Raw genomic sequence first — 25959 nt, 5'->3', positions numbered from 1 at the left:
GGGCCAGGACAATTGCCTCCCAGGCTAACCTAAGTAAGACACAGGTCTGTGCACATTTTCTGGGCCTTAAACACCAAAAAAGTAAGCCCATGATATAAATGAGACTAGCTTGCTTTTTTTTTTTTTTTTTTTTGGTTTTTTGAGGTAGGGTCTCACTCTGGCTCAGGCTGACCTGGAATTCACTATGTAGTCTCAGGGTGGCCTCGAACTCTTGGCAATCCTCCTACCTCTGCCTCCTGAGTGCTGGGATTAAAGGCGTGTGCCACCATGCCCGGCTAGCTTGCTTTTTGATGGTATAGCTATGTTTCATTCAGAAGAAACACAGCTTGACTGACATCTTGCTAGGATAGGGCAGGAGGTGGGGTGTTCATAGTAGTAGTTGTAACAAAAGAAAAAAGAAGCTTGCTTGAAATTGTGTATCCCCCCCCCCCTTCATGACTATGTAAGGCATTTTGAACTGGAAAGCATCTTTCCCTCATAGGTTTCCAAATAACCAGTGGGACAACGTAATTGCTGATTCAGAATACAAAAAAGACCCCTCCACTTCTCTCCCTAAATCACCCTTCACACCCAAGCCCATCAAGTACAAGGCAGACAATTGATGTCAGGAGGAGGAGATAAACCACGTGTCCACTTGGGGAAGGAGGCTGCCACACCAAGGGCCCTTCTGATGGCTCCAGCCCCATCCTGCCCTTCTCAGGCCTCAAGGGGTAAGCGGCATCTTCGGCAAGGTTTCTGAGTCCCGTGGGGTGCCAGTCACTGCCTTGTGGGCAGGAGTAAGGGCCCTCCTGGCTTTCCTACAGGGCCAGTCCATCCACGCACAGCATAAGGGGTCACATGATTAATAGAAGGGGCAGGGCCTGGGCAGCACCCTCCACGTTAGTCATGCCGGACAGACAGCAGAGAGGAAACAGAGACCAGAGAAGTGATTTTTAAAAGGAAAAAGAGCAGCTTCAGTCATTATAGAATCGAAAGGATGATTTTTAAAAAACAAAATGGGATTTTTTTTTCTCTGCAATGTTCAGCCACTTTACTGGAATCATAAAAAAGTTGTTTTGTTTTGCTTTTGGTCTAAACATTCCTGAGCGGATGGGGTGGTGGTGTGCTGTGCTGTGCTGTGCTGTGGTGTCTGAGTGGCAATGCTGGTCAGGGTCCTTCAGACCACATACTGGTATGGGTCTGCCTTTCCTTGGTCAGGCGAGGCAAAGGGGCTGGCCCAGCCTAGAGAGAAGGGGTGGCCAAAAACGGTTTTCATGTTCATCCACTTTGTCTTTTTAGCCCATCTTCTCTCTTCCTTTTTCAATTGTTCTATTCCCGTCTCGTCCGTGCAGATGGAGTGCACCTGGGTCCCGAACATCACTGATGTGAAGAGGAGGAAGAGCAGTGCCTCAAAGCACAGCAGGATGAGCAGGATGACTGTGGTAGGCGGAGAGAAAGAGCTGCATTTTGTCCAGTCTTCTTCAAAGCATTGCAGGAAGTAGAATCCCACCATGATGAGGGCATGCAAGGAATTGAGAGCTATGTACATTGTAAACAGGATGAAGTACTTCTGGTTGTTCTCACCAACACAGTTGTTGACCCAGGGACAGTGGTGGTCCATCTTGCGAATGCACTGCTTGCAAACACTGCAATGGTGGGCTATTAGCACTTGGGGCTATTGTACACCACCTGCCTGGGCTTCAGCTGAAGGCTCTCGATGAACTCTTTAGTGGCATTTCCTTTGGGCACTGCCCCGGGGTCCATCAGCATGGCCCGGCAGTGGGAGGCCAGGGCCAAGAAGGCCAGCAGGTTAAACACAATCCCATTGATGATGCTGTACACTAGTCTTGGGATGGAATCAGCATGACAAAGAGGACCACAAACTATGCGTAGAGAACCAGAAGCTGTAGGACCCCCAAAACGGGGACCCCACGCTCTGCCCGGATATGGCAACCCCCTAAATCACTCACAAGAAGCAGTCTTGATGCAAACTGCAAGAGGATTTTATTCCAAGAGCCCTGGGGCCCACAGTCGTATACCACGCAGGGGTAGAGGACTGCAGAGCCCCGAATGCAGGAATGGGACAGTTTTTATAGGACTTCTAACAAAGCCTGTGCATTAGACCAATCATTTTTTAACATCAGGAGCCTGCGTGGTGCGAGCCAGTCAGTTTTTGCCACTCCATAGTTTCTAAGCCAATTAGTTTAAATTACTCAAGCCCCCGTGGACCAATCAGTTTCCTATGACCTCGGTGGTCAGCATTTGCGGGGGTCCTTGGGTGGGGGTAGCAAAGTGTGGTCTAAGGCAGGCTGCTACCGCTTACAGTGCAGGCTATTAAGGCTTATGGTGCAGGCTATTTACAGAAACCAAATAAGTGGTTTACTTCATTACTCATTTCCTATCCTTGAGAGCTATCTCACGCCCTTTTTACCTAGTTTTATATTAGGAGCGGGCTCTGATATAATGAGAAGAGGGATTCTTTACTTATTTCTAACAGAGAGTAAAGCCTGGAATTTGAGGTATGCAGGGGCCCGCTTAAGCTCCCTTTGGAGCCTGATAGTATTTCTGGGCTTCTGGATTCTTGGGCCTTTCAAAGCCAGGTGACAACAGCACAGGCAATGCCACAGCCATCCTGGATAAACGGCAGGGGTAGGGAGGTGGGATGCACTTTTCTGGCTGGAGGTATTCTGGTTTCCGCTCAATATCTCGGAAGTGGTGGGTGGGGATAAGCATCATAAGCTATTTTGTCCATACTGGCATCCTGAAGCCAGAGGCAACTCGCAGTCCCAGAGCCCGGGGGACCCGCTGATGCAGTCCCCAACCCCGACCCGCCTGGAGCTGTGGCCATGGCTAGGGCACGATGCGCAGCGGCTTGTCCAACTTGGCCAGACAACCGCCAGCCCGCAGGGGAGGCCCATGGAGCTCGGGCGGTGGCGGCCGCATTTTTATTTTATTTTATTTTTTTTAGGCAGGGGCTCACTCTAGCCCAGGCTGACCTGGAATTCACTCTGTAGCCTAGGCTGGTCTCAAATTTATGGTGGTCCTCCTACCTCAGCCTCTCCAATGTTGAAATTATAGGTGTATGCCATCATATCCAGCAGAGGAAATTCTTTTTAGAAGACAATAAATACCATTTTCATATTCTCTATTTTAAGCCTATAAACTAGAATTTTGGTGCAAGTGCGTATGGACGCCAGAGGTTGACGTTGGATGTGTTCCTCCTAGGCCTTCCACTTCATTTGAATTCACCCTTGAACCCATAGCTCACTAGTCTAATTAGTCGGCTTCCTGGGATCCCTTCTCAGCCTCCCACTCCAGCGCTGGGGATTACAAGGAGGGTCCTTGTCTCCAGTGCTGCATTCACGTGGGTGCTAGACGGATCCGACTACTCAGGTCTTTATGTTTGGTAACTCATTAAGCCATCTCCCAGACCCTTTTTTCTCTCCTCTCCTCCCTCTCCTCTCCTCTCCTCTCCTCTCCTCTCCTCTCCTCTCCTCTCCCCTCCTCTCCTCTCCTCTCCCCTCCTCTCCCCTCCTCTCCCCTCCTCTCCCCTCCTCTCCCCTCCTCTCCCCTCCTCTCCCCTCCTCTCCCCTCCTCTCCCCTCCTCTCCCCTCCTCTCCCCTCCCCTCCCCTCCCCTCCCCTCCCCTCCCCTCCCCTCCCCTCCCCTCCCCTCCCCTCTTCTTTTTTTGCGAGGTAGGGTCTCGTTCCTCAAAGTTTAAGAGCTTTGTAAAGTTATAGTAGGGCCAATTGTATGCCGCCGCCGCCTACAATGGAAGACGGTTCCTCTGTGGGAGCTGTGCAGTGCCACAGGCCAGGCTTTCTTCCCCGTTCCCCAGCTACTCTAGCACTCGTTCGGTGCCTCGTCTCCCGCCCCTCCGGCACCGGGAGGAGCCCAAGCCGTGCCGCGTCTCTGATTGGAGCAGGCTGTAGGGGCGGTTCGCGGGGTGGGGGGGGGGGACGGAGCGACACCTGGGGGCGCCGCGGGCTGTCACGTGGGTCGTGACGTCACTGCCGCAGCGTCCTTGACGCCGGTTGATTCTCGCTGAGGGAGACGCGCTAGCTGGGCTGCTGTTTGAGGGGACGTGGGCGAGAGTTGGAGTTGTTCTGGTCTGCGCCTCCTGCCCGGGCCCCTCCGCGCGGCCATCATGGATCTGACCTTAAACCGAGCTGATTATTTACAGGTAAACCCGGCGGAGCGAGCGCGTGCCGAGTCGGGACGCCTGGAGTGTGGTCGGGCCGCTGAGCGGAGGCCGCGCTGCCGCTCACGGGCCTGGCCCCACCAGGAGCGGCCCTTCTGTCAGCCGGATCCGCCAGCCAGGTTCCATCCCTGTGCTGAGCAGACACTGTGTTCCTGGAGGTTAGCACTAATGAACACTCGGTTTTTACAAAACATTGCCAGTGCAAATGCAGTTCAGGTGCTCGAAGAAGGTAGTTTGCTCCATAGCTAAAACTATTGTAACTGTTTGATTCAGTCTCATTGTTCTTTCTGTGAATTGACTTCTTTCAGCCTTATCCCAGTTTCCATCGCTACTTTGCCTAGCCAGTTTGCCTAGGAATTACTCCAGGTACTTCACCTTAATGTGTTCCATTCCCAGCCAATTATTACACCTGGTCTCCTTGCATCTGTCACATTTGTCCCTATCTCCATGACCCTCAGTTTGAGTTCTCACCTCTTGGTTGGTGAGATATTTGAAATAGTCTCCTGACTGGACATCCAACCTCCAGTTCAACTTCCTCCAAGCCATTCTTCTATCATTTGACAGATTGATTAAAAAAGCAGATTATTAAAAAGACAATATTAAAAAGACAAAGATTGCTTGAAATCTGAGTACTACTCCCAAATATACAGAATAAAATCTTATGTGTATATATGCAGATTCTTCCATGATAGGTTTTATTCAACTTCATTCCCACTAGGGCCATCCTCCTCAACCATATGCCTCTTCTGACAGTTCTCTGCTGAACAAGCCACATAATGCTGTATCTTTTGTAAAATAATCTTTGTGTGTTTTCACTGTCAGCATGCTTGATATTTCAACAAAAATCTATGCTGTATTTTTTATGGGTGTGTGAGTGTGTGTATACGTGTATGTATGGAGGCCAGAACAATTTCAGATGTCATTCCTTAGAAATGCTGTCCATCTTTAACTTTCTTTCTTTCTGTCTTTTTTTTTTTTTGCTAGGAGGGGGGACTGTCTTTGATTGGCTTGAAGCTCAGCAACTAGGCTACAATGGTTGGCCACTGAGCTCTAGAACTCCTTCTGCTCCTGCCTCTCCTGCTATGGGATTACAGGCATTTTACATGGGTACTGTGAGTGGAACACAGGTCCTCTGTCTCCCCATCATCTATACTGTATTATACACACACATACACACACACATACTTATGAGAGAGAGAGAATTGGCACACCAGGGCATCTAGCCATTGCAGTTAACTCCAGATGTATGCACCACCTTGTGCATCCAGCTTACATGGGTTCTGGGGAGTAGGACCTGGGTCCTTGGGCTTTGCGGGCAAGTGCCTTAATTGCTAAGCCGTCTCTCCAGCCTCCCTTCTGCCTCCCATATTGTATTTTCTTTCTTTTATTGACAACTTCCATAATTATAAACAATAAACCATGATACTTCTCTCCTTTCCCTCATTTTCCCTTTCACAAATCTACTCTTCATATCCTCTCCCTCTCTCAATTAGTTTCTCTTTTATTTTGATGTCATCATCTTTACTTATAATGAGGGTCTTGTGTAGGTTGTACTAGGCACTGTGAAGTCATGAATAGTGAGACAAAATTGTGTCTGGAAGATTGCACTGTAAGCATTCCTACCCTTCCTTTGGCTCTTACATTCTTTCCACCACCTCTTCTGAAGTAGACCTTGAGCCTTGGAAGGTATGATAGAGATGTCTCAGTGCTGAACCCTTCTCTGTCATTTCTTTTCAGCACTGTGGTGCCTTTTGAGTCATCCCAGTGGTCACTCGCATCTGAAAAGAGAAGTTTATCTAACCAAAAATAAGAGTAGCATATATGGGTATGAACATTAAGAAAAGTACTTATAGGGCTGTTTGGTGAGCATAATATATGCATTTAGCTAGGGCTTATGACCTCCCCGGCTATAGGCTTTTCACTAGGTTTTTAGTACCAGGTATGTATTTCCTCCTGTGGAGCAGGCCTCCAGTTCAAGTAGAAAGCAGTTGGTTTCCCCATAACAGACATACCACTATTGCACCCATTGGGTCATTTGGCCTGATTGGCCAAACCTAGGGCTTACAGTGTCCACTGTTGTTTATCACTGCAGATGACCTCTATCTTCTACAGGGCTGTATGTAACATAGCTTTTTCCAGCTTTCTATCAGCTGGCCTACAGGGAGGTTTTCAGCTCAGCTCAGCTCCAGCTTGATTTCTCAGTGACCTTGCAGCCAAAGTATGTGGAATCTTCCTACCACCTATGTCTGGTGGGAAACCAAGAGCCTCTGCAATGACCTGTAATGTTTTTTTTTTTTTTTGGGGGGGGGACATCAGGGACTTCCCTGGCAAAGGGAAGTTCTCTGTCACTGAAAATTTTCTAGTAACAATCTATGGCTTCTGGGTACGCCATTATCCAAAGAAGTAGGTTACTATATGGCTTATTCATAACATCTTAAATTTTAATTAACCCTCCCCCACCTTTCACTCAATCTCTTCCCCTGACCTCACTTAGGCCATTCCACCCCAGTAATCTGTTAATCTACTTACATATATATAGTACCATCTTTTTAAGTTCTCCCCTCTCCTCCCTCCTTTAAAACCCCTTTCTAGCTTACTGGCCTCTGCTATTGATTTTTATTCCAACTCACATACAAGTCTAAACATTTGTAGCTAGGGTCCACATATGAGTGAAAACATGCAGAATTTGGCTTTCTGGGCCTGGATTACGTCACTTTCCAGATTCCACCATTTCCCTGCAAATTTCATTTTTCCTTGCCACTGAATAGAACTCCATTGTATAAATGCACCACATCTTCGTTATCCATTCATCAGTTGGGGAACATCTAGGCTGCTTCCATTTCCTAACTATTGTGAATAAACATGGCAATGAACATGGTTGAACAAGTATCTCTAAGGTAGTGAGAAGAGTCCTTAGGATATATGCCTAGGAGTGGTTGGTATAGCTGGTTAATATGATAAATCTATTTTTAGCTGTCTCAGGAACCTCCACACTGATTTCCACAATGGCTGTACCCGTTTACATTCCCACCAACAGTGCAGAAGGGTTCCTCTTTTTCTGCATCCTCACCAGCATTTACTGTCATTTGTTTTCTTGATGATAGCCATTCTGACAGAGTGAGATGGAATCTCAAAGTGGTTTTAATTTGCATTTCCCTTGTGGCTAAGGATGTAGAACCTTTTTTTAGATGTTTGGGTGCCATCTGTATTTTTTTCCTTTTGAGAACTTTCTAGTTCCATAGCCTATTTTTTAATTGAGTTGTTTGATTTCTTATTTTTGTGAGTTCTTTGTATATCCTGGATATTAATCCTGTGTCAGATGTATAGCTGGCAAAGATTTTTTCCCATTATGTAGGCTGCTCTATTCACAGTATCCTTTGCTATGCCAAAGCTTTGTAATTTCATGAGGTCCCAGTGGTTGATGAGTGGTTTTATTTCCTGAGCAATTGGGGTTATATTGAGAAAGTTGTTGCCTATGCCAATATGCTGAATTGTTTGCCCTACTTTTTTCTTTTTTAAGTTTTTTTTTAAATATTATTTATTTATTTATTTGACAGAGAAAGAGAGAGAGAATGGGTGAGCCAGGGCCTCCAGCCACTGCAAACTAACTCCAGTTGCATGTGCTCCCTTGTGCATCTGGCTAACATGGGTCCTGGAGAATTGAACTGGGGACCTGTGGCTTTGCAGGCAAATGCTTTAATCACTATGCCATCCCTCCAGCCCTTTTTTAAAAAATTTTATTTTAGGGCTGGAGAGATGGCTTAGTGGTTAAGACATAGCCTAAGGGCCCTGGTTTGTTTCCCCAGGACCCATGAAAGCCAGATGCACAAGGTGGCATATGTGTCTGGAGTTCGTTTGCAGTGGCTGGAGGCCCTAGCATGCCCATTCTGTAGCTCTCTTTTTCTCTCCATCTGATTCTTTCTCTCTCAAATAAATAAATTAATAAACAAACCTTCATTTAGGCCAGGTGTAGTGACACATGCCTTTAATCTCAGCACTTGGGAGGCAGAGGTAGGAGGATCACTGTGAGTGTGAAGCCACCTTGAGACTACATAGTGAATTCCGGGTCAGCCTGGACTAGAGTGAGACCCTATCTTGAAAAACCAAAAAAACAAAAAAAAAAAAAGGGGGGGGTGGCCGCTGAAGGGACGGCTTAGTGGTTAAGGTGTTTGCCTGTAAAGCCAAAGGACCCAGGGTTGATTTCCCAGGACCCACGTTACCCAGATGCATCTGGAGTGTTTGCAGTGGCTGGAGGCCCTCTTTCTCTCTTTCTTTGGCCCTCTCTCTCCCCCTCTTTCTCTCTGTCAAATAAATAACTAAATAAAAATTTAAAAAATTTATTTTATTTTTAGAGAGAGAGAGGGAGAGAGAGAATTGGCATGCACTGCAATTGAACTCTAGATGCTTGGGCCACCTAGTGGTCATGTGTGACCTTGCACTTACCTTACCTTTGTGCATATGGCTAACATGGGATCTGGAGAGTAGAACATGGGTCCTTAGACTTCACAAGCAAGCTCCTTAACTGCTAAGACATCTCACCAGCCTGTCCCCTCCTTTTTTTTCTAGCAGTTTCATAGTTTCAGGCCTGATATTAAGGTATTTGATCCAAAGATAAGGGTCTACTTTGATTCTTCTACATATACATATGCAGTTTTCCCAGCACCATTTGTTAAAGAGGATGTCTTTTCTTAAATAAATATTTTTTGCCATGTTTTGTCAAAAATCAGATAGCTATAGCTGCTTGGGTTTACATCAAGGCCCTCTGTTCTATTCCATTTATCTACAATACCATGCTGTTTTGTTACTATGGCTCTGTAATAGAGCTTAAAGTCAGGAACAGTGATATTGCCAGCTTTATTTTTATTGCTCAAAACTGTTTTGGCTATTTGACGTGTTTTTTTTTCCTTCTAAATGAATTTAGGATTATATTTTTTATTTCCGTGAAGAATGCCATTGATATCTTGATGGGGATTACATTAAATGTGTATGTTGCTTTTAGTAAGATTGATGTTTTCACAATATTGATACTTCTAATCCAAGATCATGGAATGTGTTTCTATCTCCTTTCTATCTCCATTCTCTTGAATGTTTTAAAGCTTTCATTGTAGAGATCTTTTACTTCCTTGGTTAGGTTTATTCCAAGGTATTTTATTTATATTTTAGGCAATTATTAATGGAAGTGATTCCCTGATTTTATCCTCAGCATTTTGGTGTTATTACATAGGAAGGCTAGTGATTCCTGTGTGCTTAATTTGTATCCTGCTACACTGCTGAAAGTGCTTATCAGCTCTAACAGTTTGCTCGTGTAGTCTTTAAGGTCCTTTATGTATAGAATCCTATCTAAAAATAATTTCCAATTTGTATCCCTTTTATGTGTCTCTTACCTTATTGCTATAGCTAAGACTTCCGGTACTATATTAAATAAAAGTGGGGACAGGGCTGGAGAGATGGCTTAGCGGTTAAGCGCTTGCCTGTGAAGCCTAAGGACCCTGGTTCAAGGCTCAATTCCCCAGGACCCATGTTATCCAGATGTACAAGGGGTGCACATGTCTGGAGTTTGTTTGCAGTGGCTGGAAGCCCTGTCACGCCCATTCTCTCTCTCTGCCTCTTTCTCTGTCGCTCTCACATAAATAAATAAAAATAAACCAAAAAAATTTTTTAAAAAAGTGGGGACAGTGAACACCCTTGCCTTGTTCCTGATTTTAGTAGAAAGGTTAAAAAATTTCCCCATTAATCATATTAAATGCCCTTCTTTACTTTTCATAAACAATGCTGGTTTGAAGTCTATCCTGTCAGGTATTAGGATAGCAACATTGATTTATAGGCCCATTTTCTTGAAATTCCCTTTCCATCCTTTCACCTTAAGATAGTGTCTGCTTTTTTTTTTTTGTTTGTTTATTATTTTTTCTTTTTTTTAATTTTTATTAGCATTTTCCATGATTGTAAAAAAAAATCCCGTGGTAATTCCCTCCCTCCCCCCCCACTTTCCCCTTTGAAATTCCATTCTCCATCATATTACCTCCACATCACAAACATTGTACTTACATATATACAATATCAACCTATTAAGTACCCTCCTCCCTTCCTTTCTCTTCCCTTTATGTTTATTTTAATTTATTTGAGAGTGACAGAGAGAAAGGGGGGGGGGGAGAGTGCCCCAGGGCTTCCAGCCACTGCAAATGAACTCCAGATTGCATGCGCCCCTTGTGTATCTTGCTGATGTGGGTCCTCGCTAATCAAGCCTTGCACCAGGTCCTTAGCCTTCACAGGCAAGCAGTTAACTGCTAAGCCATCACTGCAGCCCACAGTGTCTGCTTTTATGGAGAAGACAGTTTCTTGGAGGCAACAAACAGAAGGACCCTGCCTTTTAATCTAGTTTGCAAGCCTGTGTCTTTTGGTTGTGGCATTGAAGCCATTGATACTGTTCATTACTGTCAGGTATATATTTATTCTTGCCATTCTTCTTGTTTTGTAGTGCTTCATGTTTTTCTTTTACTCTCTATTAATTGAGTATGGTTTATTTTTTCTTGTTTTTTCATGTATGTTGCTTTCTTTTCTCTTCACTGTGAAGGTTCCCTTCATGTATTTCCTGTAGCGCTGGCTTAGTGGACATACCTTAGCCTGTTTTTGTTTTGGAATGCCTTTATTTTTCTGTTAATTTGGATGGATGGCCTTGCTGGATATTGTTTGACAGTTGTTATCTTTGAGAACTTGGAATACATCATTCCAAGCCCTTCTGGCTCTTAAATTTGTGTTGAGTAATCTGTTATTCTGATGGCGTGACTTGATGTTTCATTCTAACTGCTTTTAATACATTTTCTTTGGTTGTGTGTTTAGCAGTTTAATTATAATATGGTGAGAAAAGGTTCTTACCTGGTTTTGTCTGGTGTTTTATAGGCTTCCTATGTCTGTATTGGCATCTCTTTGCCAGTTTGGGGGAAATTTTCTTCTGTGATTTTGTGGAAAACATCTACTATCCCTTTGGAGTGAAATTCTTCTCCTACTGGATCCTGAATTCATAATGTCCTGAATGTCTTGAAATTCCCATTCATACCTTCGTATTAGTTTGTCTTTCTCTTTGTTGGACTGCATTAGATCTGTCACCTGGTATTCTAGTTTCGATAATTCTGTTCTCTCCTTCCATTTTTTTTTTTTTTCTCCCAATGGTTTTTCAAAGTAGGGTTTCACTCTAATTCAGGTGACCTGGAATTCACTATGTAGTCTGAGAGTGGCCTCAAATTCATTGTGATCCTCTTACCTCTGTTTCCCTAGTGCTGGAATGAAAGATGTGCACCACCATGCCCGGTTCCTTCCTCCATTCTTTGGTGAGACTTTCTAAAGAGTTTTCTTTATATGACTTACTGTGCTTTTCATTTCTACTATTTCTGATTTTTTTTTTTTTTTAGCATTTTAAAAAATTAAATTATTTATTTAAGTGAGGGGGAGAAAGAGAGAGAGAGGAAGAGGCAATAGAAAGAATGGGCATGTCAGGGCCTCCAGCCATTGCAAAAGAACTCCAGACACATGTGCCACCTTGTGCTTCTGGCTTACGTGGGTACTGGGAAATTGAACCTGGGTCCTTATGCTTGGCAGTCAGGTGCCTTAACCACTAAACCATCTTTCCAGCCCCTTTCTTCAGTGTTTCTATTTTCTTACTCCTGTCTTGTAGTCACCTCCTTATTTCATTATATTGCTTCCTGTGTTCTCCTTTAGGAGTTTTTGTTTTCTTCTTTGATTTCTTTGAACATAATTATAGTCATCCTTTTGATATTTCTATCAGGCATTTTATCTAAATCGGTCTCACTGGAGGTAATTTCTGATGGATATATAATGTTTGGTGGACTTACTATCTTGATGTTTTGTGTTTCTTGTGTTATAATGTAGAGAATTTTTGCACCTTGGGTTAACTTAATGCTTGGGTTTTCTAATTATCTGCAGTATTCTTAGACATGTAAATCTAACATTATATATCTTTAGCATGGGGAGCTTAAGTTGCCAGGTGTGGATCTTATATTACTCCCAGAGTAACAGCTGACTAAAGTGACCATAGGTGTTGGGTTTGCCTGCTATGCAAATATTCTAGTAGGCAGGCTGGGTGGAGCAAAATACAGGCAAATTCTAAAAGTCAACTACTCACAGTCCTGGAAAACTTAATTTGGGCCTGGCAGCTGTTTTTAGCAGCTGTCTCATGGATCTGGCATCTCCATTGGGTCTCCACTGCAATCCATGGTCCATCCTCATGTCTCGATTGGGTCTCCTTGTAGGCATCCAGCAAACCTGCTTCACACTGCCCATGGCTGTTTCCAAAACACAAGGCTGTGTTGCAAATTTAATGACCCTCTCCTGCATTTCTTTCTCTCCATAATACCAGGTGGGGTGCCAGTTTGCTGATTCAGGGGGAAACCAAACAGACTTTGAAGAATAGGATACTCATTCAGCATCTGGGCCCCTTCAAAAAAGTCTTCATTCTTCCTGCAGGTCAGCTGGCCCAAGTTCATTGTTGTACTCTCATACAATTGCAGCTAAACAAGCAGCAGTTAGGGCCCAAGAATTTCATTTTTTTTCTGTGCCATATTCCTCCGTTCATATCAGTCCATTTCTATGCAATGCAACCCTACACAAGTTCTCAGGACAGGGCATAACAGCAAGCCTCTCACACAAATTGTTCCTAGCCCAGTCTGGGCAAAGCTCTTTCTTACCCTCATAAGTCAAATCCCACAGTCCATTGTTCTTACTACATTCAGGTCTTTTAACTTTTGACTAGGACCATAATGGTCCATCAAGCTGTATTTATAGCACTACAAGGTGTCTCTTAGGCCAATGTTTCAAATCCTTTCACATTCCTCTTGAAAATCAGCTCCAAAAGGTCAAAAGCCATGCAGTTAGGTTTCTAACAGTCAGGTTTCTATCAATAACGATCCCACTTCTCGGTACCAACTTTACTGATATAGTCAGGTTCACATTGCTGACAGAAAACACCTGACCAAGAGCAGCTTGTGGGAACAAAGATTTATTTTGACTCAAGGGGAAACTCCATGAAGACAGGGAGAAGTGTTGATATGAGTAGAGGGTGGATATCACCTCCTAGCCAACATCAGCTGGACAACAGCAACAGGAATATGTGCCAAATGCTTGCAAAAAGAAGCTGGCTATAATACCTATAAGCCTGCCCCCAATGGTACACTGCTTCCAGGAGGATTTAATTCCAAAATTGTCATCAGCTGAAAACCTAGCATTCTGAATACCTACGTTTATGGGGGATACCTGAATCAAACCACCATAAGTGGATATTAAAACAGATAATGTAACAAAGTCAGAGCCCCTAAGGATGTGTCTTGCCCCATACCTTTAATCTTGTCAACTGAGAGGCTGAGATTTCTGGTTGATAAAAGGGTTCCAGGTCACCCTGGGCCTAGTGAGACCCTGTCCCCAAGATGACAAAGGCTACATTATAAATCAGCTAACAACTAAGACAACCCCAAAGCACAGCTTATTTAAGAATGGCAAAGCCAGGGGCTGGAAAAATGGTTTAGCAGTTAAGATGCTTGCCTGAGAAGCCTAAGGCTCCTGGTTCAATTTTCCAGGTCCCACATAAGCCAGATGCACAAGGGGGCATATGCATCTGGAGTTCATCTGCAGGGGCTGGAGGCCCTGGCATCCCCATTCTCTTTCTCTCTCTCAAATAAATAAATTAATTAAATATTAAAAATATATTTATAAAGAATGGCAAAGCCAACCATCAATCAAATCTAACACATAACCTGCTCTGATGTGTGGCAAGTGTGATTAGCACTTCCAATGCAGGTCTACATCCTAGGCTTTGGGGCAGGTATTGACCTGGTGTAAGTAGGCCCTTACCTTTTGGGATGACTTTGGTCTCACCTATGCTGTATGCCCTCTTTACTGCATTGTGGGCTCTGCTAGTCTGGCTGAATTGGTGGGTCTTCTGCTCTGATCTCCTGTGCTTGGTACTATGCGGCTGATCTCCTTTTCTCAGGTCTCCAGTGATTGCCATGTTGGAGAAGGGGAGGCTGTGGAGGGTGCCTAAAGTTGTGCTGGAGCTGTGTAGCTAATCCCTGCGGTCCTCTTCCTTTTCCTCAGGAGCCACTCAGCTGGTCCCTGCTGTCTTCTTCTTCAGGTTTTGACTTTGCAAGGAGACTGGTATGATTGGAGAGTCCCCCTATCTGGGTTCTGCTCCTTTTACTGAGGCCAGAGCTGGTGCAACATAGCTTTTCCCACACACCAGGACAGTGACTGGGCCTGGCACTACAGTCAGGGAGCCAATTCTGCCTGCTTCTATTGCTGCTAGAAGCTCTAGGTTTCTTATGCTTCTCTGCTGTGGTTAATAATTTTTTTTTTTTTGAGGTAGGGTCTCACTCTGGTCCAGGCTGACCTGGAATTAACTCTGTCATCTCAGGGTGGCCTTGAACTCATGGCAATCCTCCTACCTCTGCCTCCCGAGTGCTGGGATTAAAGGCGTGCGTCACCACGCCTGGCAATAATTCTTTATATACCTTCACGTTTTAGTAGAAGAGTGTATTGTGGTATTTTTATGCCTATTTCTCCCCCTGGGCTGCTTTGGCATGGCTATTACACCACCATCTTAACAGGAATTCCTACACTGTATTTTCAGTAGCTAATCTGCTTTCAAAGATTTTTAATCATTAAAAAAAAAAAAATGGGGCTGGAGAGATGGCTTAGCAGTTAAGGCTCTTGCCTGCGAAGCCTAAGGACCCAGGTTTGATTCCCCAGTACCCATGTAAGCCAGATCCACAAGGTGATGCATGCATCTGGAGTTCGTTTATAGTAACTGGAGGTCCTGGCATGCCCATTTGCACTTGCTCTCCTTCTCTTGTTCAAATAAATAAATAAAATATTTTTAAAAATTACTTAAGTCATATGAAATTGGGAAAGACTTCTAAAATACCTTATCAGGAATGGGCTTCCCAACTTAAGTTGATATGATAAATTTTATTATTTTGGGTTGATTGCTATATTCTGACTTTTGCGACATTTCATCAGAAAGTAAGTTCATCATTGATAGTTACATCACTCTAAAAATGGCTCACAATGATTTGAACTTCTAAAAAATACATTTTTTATTATTAGCAAGCAGACAGACAGACACACACACACAGAGAAAAAGGGAATGATAGAGAACAGGCACACATGGGCCTTTTGCCACTGCAGATGAATTCCATATTCATAAGCTACTTTGTGCATTTTGCTTTATGTGGGATCTAGGGAACCACATTTAGGCCATTAGGCTTTTCATGAAAGCAGTTTTAACTGGTGAGCTGTCTTTCTAGCCCTGAACTGTTTTTTATTTTTATTTTTATTTTTATTTTTTATTTTTCGAGGTAGGGTCTCACTGTGGCTCAGGCTGACCTGGAATTCACTATGTAGTCTCAGGGTAGCCTCGAACTCTCGGCGATCCTCCTACCTCTGCCTCCCGAGTGCTGGGATTAAAGGCGTGCGCCACCATGCCCGGCTCTGAACTGTTTTTTAAAATTTGTTCTTTTAAGAATATTTTCTCATTAGCTGGCTGTGGTGGCACATGCCTTTAATCCCAGCTCTTGGGAAGCAGAGGTAGGAGGATCACCATAAGTTCGAGGCCACCCTGAGACTACCGAGTGAATTCCAGGTTAGCCTGGACTAGAGCAATACCCTACCTCAACCCCCCCCCCCCACAACAAAAAGAATATTTACTCATTAGAGAGAGAATGAAAATGGGCTTGCTAGAGCCTCCTGCTCATCAGGCTGCAGTACAAATGAACTCCAGATGTATGTACCACATTGTGCATCTGGCTTTAAGTGGGTTCTGGGGAATTGAACCTCAGGCTAGCAGGCTTTGCAAACATGTACCTTTAATTGCTGAGCTATATCTCCAGCCAGGTGTTTTTATTTGTTGTTTATTATTTTTGTAACTTCAAATTCCAATGTGTTAGAAAATATTCTCAGTTGGCCGGTCTGTTTCCTTAGGTGGGAGTGACCTCTCAGAAGACTTTGAAGCTGCTTCCTGCCTCAAGACAAAGAGGTACACAAAAGGTGCTGTACACAATGATTTCTCCATTTTCCCCTTGCTCTGGCAGAAGAGGCTTACATTTCCACCTTTATGAGCCTATTAAAAATGCTAATATATTAAAATAGTAATAAATTTCTTTGTATTTGAACAGAGTTGGAATATTAATGGGCATTTATAGATAGTTATTTTCTTGGACATTAAAATTATTTTTTAATTTTTTGTTTATTTTTATTTATTTGAGAGCGACAGACAGAGAGAGAGAGAATGGGTGTGCCAGGGCCTCCAGCCACTGCAAACGAACTCCAGATGTGTGCGCCCCTTGTGCATCTGGCTAACGTGGGTCCTGGCGACGAGAGCCTCGAACCAGGGTCTTTAGGCTTCACAGGCAAGCACTTAACCACTAAGCCGTCTCTCCAGCCTGACATTAAAATTATTATGTGTTAGTAAATCATGTAAGCAAATGTTGGAAACCCTGTGTCTTGGGCTGGGGATGTAGCTTACTGGTAAAACATTTGTGGGCTATGCATATAAGACCTTGGAATTGATCCCTAGAACTACAGAAACAGAACAGTCATGCAGATAATCAAAGACTCACGCTCCATTCTGGTAATAATTTTCTCTCATGCTCATAATCAAGACTGGCTTTGAACTCCTGATCCTCCTATTTCAGCCTCCCAAAGGGGTATAGGCATGTACCACCATGCCTAACTTAAACAATGTCACATCTTTAAGGCATTGATTTTTATGTTTATATCTATATTTTAATTACATAATGAAGTATTTTTATCTATTTATTTGAGAGAGAGAGAGAGAGAGAGAATGATGGGCCTTTTGCCACTGCACATGAACTCCAAATGCATGCATCACTTTTAAGACTTGTAAGATAAATTATGATCCTATGATCTTGATAAACCAATTATAATGTCTTAGCAGATAAGCATAGTATTTTAATAGTAGCAAAATCAATATATTGTCCTGATATGTTAATATTTTATCAAGATGAATAGATTTATTTTTTTCTCAATAAATTAACTTTTAAAAACTTAAAAAAAAAAACCTTGACTACATTTTCTGTATTTTTAAGAAAGGCAGTCATTTAAAAAATATTTTTATTCGGACGGGGGCTGGGCCCGGAAGATGGCGGAGGCGGGGGTGAGCGAGGGGTCTGCCCGCAGAGCCCAGCTGTGATTGGGTTATTGTACCCCTGCATTGACAAGCATCTAGGAGAACCACATAAATTTAAGAGAGAGTGGTCCAGTGTAATGCGCTGCGTAGCCGTCTTTGTTGGCATAAATCACGCCAGCGCTAAAGTGGATTTTGATAACAACATACAGCTGTCTCTTACCCTGGCCGCACTATCCATTGGACTGTGGTGGACTTTTGATAGATCTAGAAGTGGTTTTGGCCTTGGAGTTGGAATTTGCTTTCTTAGCTACCTTAGTCACTCAACTGCTAGTCTACAATGGTGTCTATCAGTATACATCTCCAGATTTCCTCTATGTTCGTTCTTGGTTGCCATGTATATTTTTTGCTGGAGGCATAACAATGGGAAACATTGGCCGACAGCTAGCAATGTATGAATGTAAAGTTATTGCAGAAAAATCTCATCAAGAATGAAGAAGACAAGACTATATCTTTTATATAAAAGGGCAGAAAAAAATGGCAAGTATATGTATAATGGATGTACCAACAAACTTTGGACTGTAAACTTGCGAAGATGCAGTTTTCTGTGTGATGGCGAGTATAGATGCACACTCTTTGTTACTGCAATCTGTGATTGCTCCACATGTAAACCAGTTATAAACCTTTAGGTATTTGACTTCAATAAATGTAAGACATATATATGCACTACATGAAAAATATGTTGACTAATACATGAAATTTTTACATTAATTTTTTAAATGTACCATGCATTGTATCACAATGTTGATGTGCCAAAATACTCTACTACTGTCATGAATATAAGAGTGCTTTGAACAATTTATAAGGTTAGTGAAATAAAATGAAAGGAAAGCCAAAAACCAAACAAACAGCAAATGGGTGGCTGGTCCTTTCTCTTGCTCACTGTTGTGTCTTTTCTTTGTCTAATCACAGCAGTGAGTCATGAGGGCCCCAGCATGTGGTATGTGTCTATTCTGTTATTTCAGAAAGATTGAGTATTTTAATATATGCTGAAATGAACTTCCATGGAATGATTTTAAACCTTCCTTACTGGAAGAAGCCCAAAGAATAATTTTCTGTTTTGACAGATGTTACTGGAGGTACATGTGATAAGGAGGGGAGATTATCACTGTTTAATTGTTTTGAGTCCAAATTTGGAGAAGTACAGATAATTAAAAATTAGAGAACTTGTTTAGATTAAATATGTTTGGAGAATACAGTGTGACCTTCTGTAGTGCCACAGAGTCCAAAGTGATAGTAGCTGTCATTTGCTATACAGACTCTCATTCTTTTTTGCACATGGGACACGAAGAAACATCAGATCAGGCATCATGAAGTTTCTGATTCTGTTGGGTTTCATGGAGCTACCCATACAGCTGGGTTTGGCCATGTGACTGACTGTCCGTGAAATGTCCGAATTTGCAGTCTTGTCAAGTACAGCCTGGGATATGGATGGGTCTGTAACCTCCTCTGGACTTGTGTGTGAGGGTGAATAGTCCAGTCTTGAAGAAGGCATTGAAAATACATTCTGTGCATACTAAAGAACTTGGAATCAGTTGTAGTCATATCTTTTATTAACTTCAGCTATTTAAGTCTGGTTAAGTATGTTAGTAGGATCCTCCCACCCCCAACCAATTTTCTTTTCTGACATTGAAAATTACCTGAAATTTGGGCAAGATCTTCTGAAGTTTTTGCTGATTGTACGTGTGTGTGAAATGTTCATATGTCTGTGTGTGCATGTGCTCATGTTTTTCTAGAATGCTAAGCAGATGTTTCTAAAGTTTGGTTTTGAAAGATGTTGCTATCAGACTGGATCTTGTATGTCAGACTTCCATGTGCTTTTATGTTTTCCTGCTGAAAGTGTGAACACGCTAAGAGGATTTCATGTTGAGTATGTGTATGCAAGCCTAACTAGAATGGTGGCAAGCATCCTGCTGTAATTTATTACCCCATCGTCCAGATGTTGCTCATTTAGAACAAATAAGGTATATTTTTAGAATCAAATTTGTAAGCACTATAAAATCTTTAATAAGTTATAAGGTCTATGATGTGTTTACTTTGAAAATTGCTGTTAAAAGCAAGATGTATTAAATATGTCATTATCAAAAAAAATATTTTTATTCATTTATTTACTTTTATTTATTTGTAAGCAGAGAGATACAGAATGAGAAAGTAAGCGAGCAAGCGAGAGAGAGAGAGAGAGAGAGAGAGAGAGAGAAAGAGAAAGAGAGAGAAGAGAGAAAGAGAGAGAAAGAGAGAGAGAATGGGCATGCCAGGGCATCCAGCACCTACAAATAAATTCTAGACACATGAGTCACTTTGTGTATCTGGCTTTGCGTGGGTACTAGGGAATTCAACCTGGGTCCTTAGGCTTTACAGGCAAGTGCCTTAACCACTGTGCAATCTTTCCAGCCCAAGAAAGGCAATTCTTACAAATAGGGTATTTAAGTATATGAGGGAAGTCTGACATCTTAAGAATTCCAAGAGATCAACAGATTTCTGATTGTCATTTATCTCTTCAGCCCCCAAAGGAGAAAAAAAATTAAATAATGCTGATATTGTTACATTTTTACAAATTACTTAATGTCTGGCATAAGCAAAGGGAAATGAATTCTTGTATCTGTTTTTTGAATTCAGTCTGTTGTGATCTGTTGGTTTGCTTGAAATATGTGGGAAAAAAAATCCACCTTACACAGATCTGTAGTTGAAAATAGGGAAAGATGTTTAGGTCGCTTTTTCAAATAATTACAATTCTTTTCTTCCTATTCAATACTACCCTTAAACTTGATATAGCCTCTTAGAGATCAGTGCGTTGTGGAATCTAAAGCCATAGTGATAAACTTTTTTTCAGAAATAGTAAACTTAGACTCATCCATTTATTATAGGTGGTTGTTGGAGATCAAGATGGGGTTGTTACATGTTTTGCCATGAAGAAAGGAGAAGCAGTGGTGAGTGCAGTTTGTTTGCTTTTTTTTTTTTTTTAAAGTTTTTATTAACATTTTCCATGATTATAAAATATATCCCATGGTAATTCCCTCCCTCCCCACCCCCACACTTTCCCATTTGAAATTCCACTCTCCATCATATTACCTCCCCATTACAATCATTGTAATTACATATATACAATATCAACCTATTAAGAGTTTGTTTTTTAAGAAAGAGAAGTTTTCTGAAAGACAGATGAACTGCTTATTGAATATTCCTAATTAAAGTTTTCCTAAAATACAGACAATAGAAACTAAATTGTTAATATTTTGAATGTTTGTGGTAAAGGGAAAATGCTTGCAATAAAATAACTTGTACACTTTCTCCCTGATTGGTTTTCCAGGCTGTGTTCAAGACTTTACCAGGGCAAAAGATTGCGAGGTTGGAGCTAGGAGGGGTTCTTAACACACCTCAGGAGAAAATTTTTATTGCTGCAGGATCTGAGATTAGAGGCTTCACAAAGAGAGGAAAGCAGTTTCTTTCTTTTGAAACAAACCTCACGGAAAGCATTAAAGCTATGTATGTTAATTGTTCTTTTTTTAATAAATATTACAAATAAAATGTTTTGGGCCTGTATAGAACATCTGATTAAATCCTACATTTCTGGAAAATAAAATTAGCTAAAGCTATTTTATTAGTCATAAACTAAATTTAACATAGAATCAATACAAAATTGATTGGCTGTTAAAATGTTTTTTTAAAATATCGCATGTAGAATGTATAAATAACCCCAATTTGGGTCACAGGTATGCTTTAACCCCCTCGCCTCCCTCATGACAGGAATTCTGTGTACTTTCTTCTCTTTCCTTTTCTTAATCTACTAAAGTCTTTCTAAACCTTAAAAAAAAAAAAGGACACATTTTGTATAGCGGATATACACATATATAGGTATGCATGCACACATACACACATTGGTTTTTGCTTTTTATGAGAGACAAAGAGAATTGGCATGCCAGGGTCTCCAACCACTGCAGTCAAATTCTAGATGCATGTGCCACCTTGTCCGCATGTGTGACCTTGTGCGCTCTCATCACCTTGTGCAACTGGCTTATGTGGGACCTAGAGAGTTGAATGTGGGTCCTTAGGGTTCATGGGCAAGTACCTTAACTACTAAGCCATCTCTCCAGCCCATTAGCACAGTATTTTATTTGAGTATACAAGAGTGACATTTCAATACATGTATAGTGACCAGATGAGAGTAATTAATTAGCATATCTGTCACCTCAGACTAATCATTTCTTTATGCTGTGAACAGTCTAAGTCCTATTAGCTATTTTGAAGTATACAGTTGTAGTATACATTCAGTTTTGACTGCCTGGTTTAGTTGTGATTCATGATCCATGGTCAATGTATAGTAAGAAAAAAATGTGAAAAACTGGGCTGGAGAGATCGCTTAGTGATTAAGGTGCTTGCCTACAAAGCCTAAGGACCCAGATTCAAGTTCCCATTACCCATATAAGCCAGATGCACAAGGTGACACATGTGTCTGGAGTTTGTTTGCAATGGCTAGAGACCCTGGCATACCCATTCTCTCTCTCTACCTCTTTTTCTCTCTCTCTCAAATTAATAAATCAATATAGCTTTTTAAAAGTGAAAAACTCAGCTGGGCGTGGTGGCGCATGCCTTTAATCCCAGCACTCGGGAGGCAGAGGTAGGAGGATTGCTGTGAGTTTGAGGCCACCCTGAGACTCCATAATGAATTCCAGGGCAGCCTGGGCTACAGTGAGACCTTACCTCGAAAAACCAAAAAAAAAAAAAAAAAAAAAAAAAGAAAAACTCCATATACATAGGTTCCTGTTCCTTCCTTAGCTGTCTTTGGCAGTTGTGATTTTGAGGTAGCAACACTATGTTAAAAGTCTGATCTGGCCTGGATATCCATCGCCTCACAGTGCCTGACACTACTTGCACAAGACCATCATAAGAGGAGGAAAAGACCATGACATCAAAATTAAAAGAGACTGATTGAGATGGGGAGGGGCTATGATGGAGAATGGAGTTTCAAAGGGAAAAGTGGGGTGGGGAGGGAGGTTATTACCATGGAGTATTTTTTATAATCATTGAAGTTGTTAATAAAAATTTGGAAGAAAAAAAAAAAAGTCTGGCCATCAGCAGAGTGTGGTAGTTCATGGTTAGCCTATAATCCTAGCACTTGTGGGGTTGAGACAGGATGATTGTCATGAGTTGGAAGTTCCCTCCCACCCTATAAGTCTTAAATTATTTCTGCCTCCTTTTCCACAAGATTGCCTGAACCTTGGAGGGTGTATTAGAAGTTTGTGGAGTTAAAAAAAAAAAAAAAAAACACTCTCCAGATATATAGGGACCTCTTTCCTTTAGTCTTGAGTTCTCAGCAGCCTCTCATCTGCTTTGGTGAATTTTGAGCCTCCTCATTGTGTACTGCCATCTCCATGGAGAAGGTTCTCTAGCTATCAGAGCAGTACTCTTATTTATAACTCAGCCACTTCCTCAGTAATGTTTCCTGGGCCCTGCGAATATGATAGAGATGACTTGTCCAGTGCTAGGCACTCAGATTTCTCTTGTCATTTTGATGGGTCCTGAGTCTCCCTTGGTATTCACCACCACCTGTACAAAGGAGACTCTCTAATCAAGAGTGAGAGTAGCATGGATCAAAGGGGATAAACATACATATTTAGAAAACTTTTTGATGGGTATAACCTCTTTTTTTTGGCCAAAGAACAGTGGAAGTTTCCCTCTAAGGACGATTACCTTCCAAGCCATAGGTTTTTGACTTGGTTGTCAGTACCAGGCATGAATTCCTTTCCACTGAATGGGTCTCATGTCCAATCAGAGTGCACTTGATTACCCCTATAACTGATGTGCCACTATTGCATTGGTAGGTACATTTTACCTGGCTAGTTTATTATCTAGCTTGCAGTATCTACTGTTTGTTCACATTGCTGATGACTTATGCCATAGCACCTCACAAAGTGCTTTCTAGCATTATGACAGCTAGCCAGCAAGGCAATGGGTTCCATCTCAGTTCCAGCTTGATTTCCCAATATCCTGTGACTATAACTTGTTGGCAGTGGCCTGCATTTCTGGGGAGGCTTTGACCAACATCTCACTGTGGCGGGGAGACCCAATTCTGGTACTGGGATTTACCAGCAACCGCCTATGATTTTAGGGTAAAGCTTTCTCCACCCCATCAGAGTATTTCCACCCAAACTGTCTCTCTTTCCCGCTCTACTTAAGAAAGTTACATCTTGTAATTAACTAATGAAGAATTAGGTCTCTATAATCCAGTTTCTTAAACTTGATACTTAGGAAGACCTCCTAGGAAGCTTAAACAATTGATGCCCCAATTAACACTTCACTGAAACAGAGTAACCAGGAGTGCTTTTTTTTTTTCTTCAAAGCTTTTCCTTTGAAACAGGTGCAGCTGTTATAAAAGTAGCCACAGCCTTGGTTTGGGAGCCTCTTCTAAACAATGCACAGATGACACCTGTCATCCTCTGTCATGTATAGCATTTCTCCTGACATGTGGGCCTTAAAAGTTGGGCTTGGTGAAATAAGAGTCGAACTGTAGAGACAGAAAATATTTCATGTGGTTTAAGAATGGAGCATATTTAAGTGCTATCGTAGATAACAGCCAGTGAAAACTGGAATGCTAAATCAGAATAGTTTATTATTAAATACTCCTTCATTCAGAGAAGTGTTTGGATAGGGTATGAGGAAGATAAGGAGTTTCCTCCTATATATTTTGGTTTATCAAGGTAGGGTCTCACTCTAGCCCAGTCTGACCTGACTTTCTATGTAGCCTCAGGGTGGCCTCAAACCCAGGGTGATCCTCCTACCTCTGCCTCCCCAGTGCTACCACACCCAGGTTGTTTTTTTTTTTTGTTTGTTTGTTTGTTTTTGAGGTAAGGTTTCATTCTGCCCAGGCTGGCCTGTAGTTGCAGGCTGGTCTTGAACTTACAGCGATCTTCCTACCTCAGTTCCTGAGTGCTGGAATTAAAGGCATGTGAGCCTGGCAAGTTTCCTCATTTTTCTGAGCAGTTTCTTAAATTCTTTTACTGTATTGGCAGAGATGGGATGGGAAGGTTCATTAGTTTTTATAAGTTTATTATCTAAATCCCATGTTTATATGGCTTTATAGTGAAAGATTATAACAGGAAAATATTTGGTTAACAGACTACCTATAAAACTCATTGGCCTTCAAGTATCCTTCCCTGCTTAGTGCTTCAGACTGTCTCCATTCTAAACAAGTGATTGCTATATATGCTATGGCCAATATATTGCAAATTTATTTTAAAAATGGAATTGTAAATCTAGAAAAATACACAGAATTTCATGAAGCTGATAAAAATATTTTCTGTCTAATTAGAGCCACAAAAACAAGACCACTTAATAATTAAAGAAGTTAGGATCATCATAAGATAAGTTCTTTAGAGAATACTTTTAGTATCAAAGTATTTAAATCAACCTTAGAGTTGGAGAAATAGATGAAACCTTAAATTATTCTTGTCTTTATCATATGGAGAGAGCAATCTAGAAGGGAAAGCCATTTCTTTTTCTTAGTGCTTAGGGTCAGAAGTGTTCCATATTTTGGAGTTTGGAGTTTTTTAAAATTTTGGAATATTTGCAAAGGCTTTATCAGTTGAGTATCCTTAATCCCAGAATCTGAAGACGTCCCAAATCTGAAAGCCTTTGAAGTATCATGTTAGCTAGCACTCAAGAAGTTGCAGTCTTTGGCCATTTTGAATTTTCATATTGAGATAGCTCAACCTGTATTACACTAGTGTTTTTTTTAAATTAATTGTATTTTTTTTAAATTTACTTGAGAGAGAGAGAGAGAGAGAGAGAGAGAGAGAGAGAGAGAGAGAGAGGCAGACAGAAAACGTGCCAGGGCCTCTAGCCACTGCAAACGACTCCAGATGCATGTGCCACCATGTGCATGTGGCTTACGTGGGTACTAGGAAATCAAATCTGGGTCCTTAGGCTTCATAGGCAAGCACCTTAACTGCTAAGACATCTTTCTAGCCCTACACTAGTTTTTTTTTTTTTTTTTTGGTTTTCTGAGGTAAGGTCTCACTCTAGCTCAGGCTGACCTGTAATTCACTATATAGTCTCAGGGTGGCCTCGAACTCACGGTGATCCTCCTACCTCTGCCTCCCAAGTGCTGGGATTAAAGGCGTGTGCCACCATGCCCATCAGTATTTTTTAAGGCATTTTTTAAAAATTTTTATTTATTTATTTATTTGAGAGTGACAGACACAGAGAGAAAGACAGATAGAAGGAGAGAGAGAATGGGCATGCCAGGGCTTCCAGCCTCTGCAAACGAACTCCAGACGCGTGCGTCCCCTTGTGCATCTGGCTAACGTGGGACCTGGGGAACCGAGCCTCGAACCGGGGTTCTTAGGCTTCACAGGCAAGCGCTTCACCGCTAAGCCATCTCTCCAGCCCCAGTATTTTTAATATATGTATTTTTTTGTTTTTTTTTGGTTTTTCGAGGTAGGGTCTCACTCTGGTCCAGGCTGACCTGGAATTAACTCTGTCATCTCAGGGTGGCCTTGAACTCATGGCAATCCTCCTACCTCTGCCTCCCGAGTGCTGGGATTAAAGGCGTGCGCCACCACGCCCGGCTTGTATTT

At 42.0% G+C, this 25959-nt stretch overlaps 1 protein-coding gene and 2 pseudogenes across 2 annotated transcripts in view; 2 read left to right on the top strand and 1 right to left on the bottom strand.

Moving 5' to 3' along the window:
- Positions 1-1101: 1101 nt before the first annotated feature.
- Positions 1102-2740, bottom strand: LOC101598319 (annotated as a pseudogene).
- A 1249-nt stretch (positions 2741-3989) lies between these two features.
- Positions 3990-25959, top strand: part of Bbs7 (Bardet-Biedl syndrome 7) — a 75629-nt gene continuing 53659 nt past the window's right edge. For both annotated transcript variants that reach the window (XM_045131284.1, XM_045131283.1), the window contains exons 1-4: positions 3990-4161; positions 16162-16227; positions 20251-20313; positions 20694-20869. In XM_045131284.1, the coding sequence (XP_044987219.1) occupies positions 4126-4161; positions 16162-16227; positions 20251-20313; positions 20694-20869 (341 nt within the window). In that variant the 5' untranslated portion in view covers positions 3990-4125. The remainder of the gene's footprint in view (positions 4162-16161; positions 16228-20250; positions 20314-20693; positions 20870-25959) is intronic.
- On the top strand, positions 17345-17940 carry LOC123453673 (annotated as a pseudogene).

The sequence above is a fragment of the Jaculus jaculus genome, chromosome 12 (assembly GCF_020740685.1).
Source record: "Jaculus jaculus isolate mJacJac1 chromosome 12, mJacJac1.mat.Y.cur, whole genome shotgun sequence".
NCBI classification, from domain to species: Eukaryota; Metazoa; Chordata; class Mammalia; order Rodentia; family Dipodidae; genus Jaculus; species Jaculus jaculus.
Note: the sequence above shows the minus strand (reverse complement) of the source record. Positions and strands in the feature narration are given on the sequence as shown.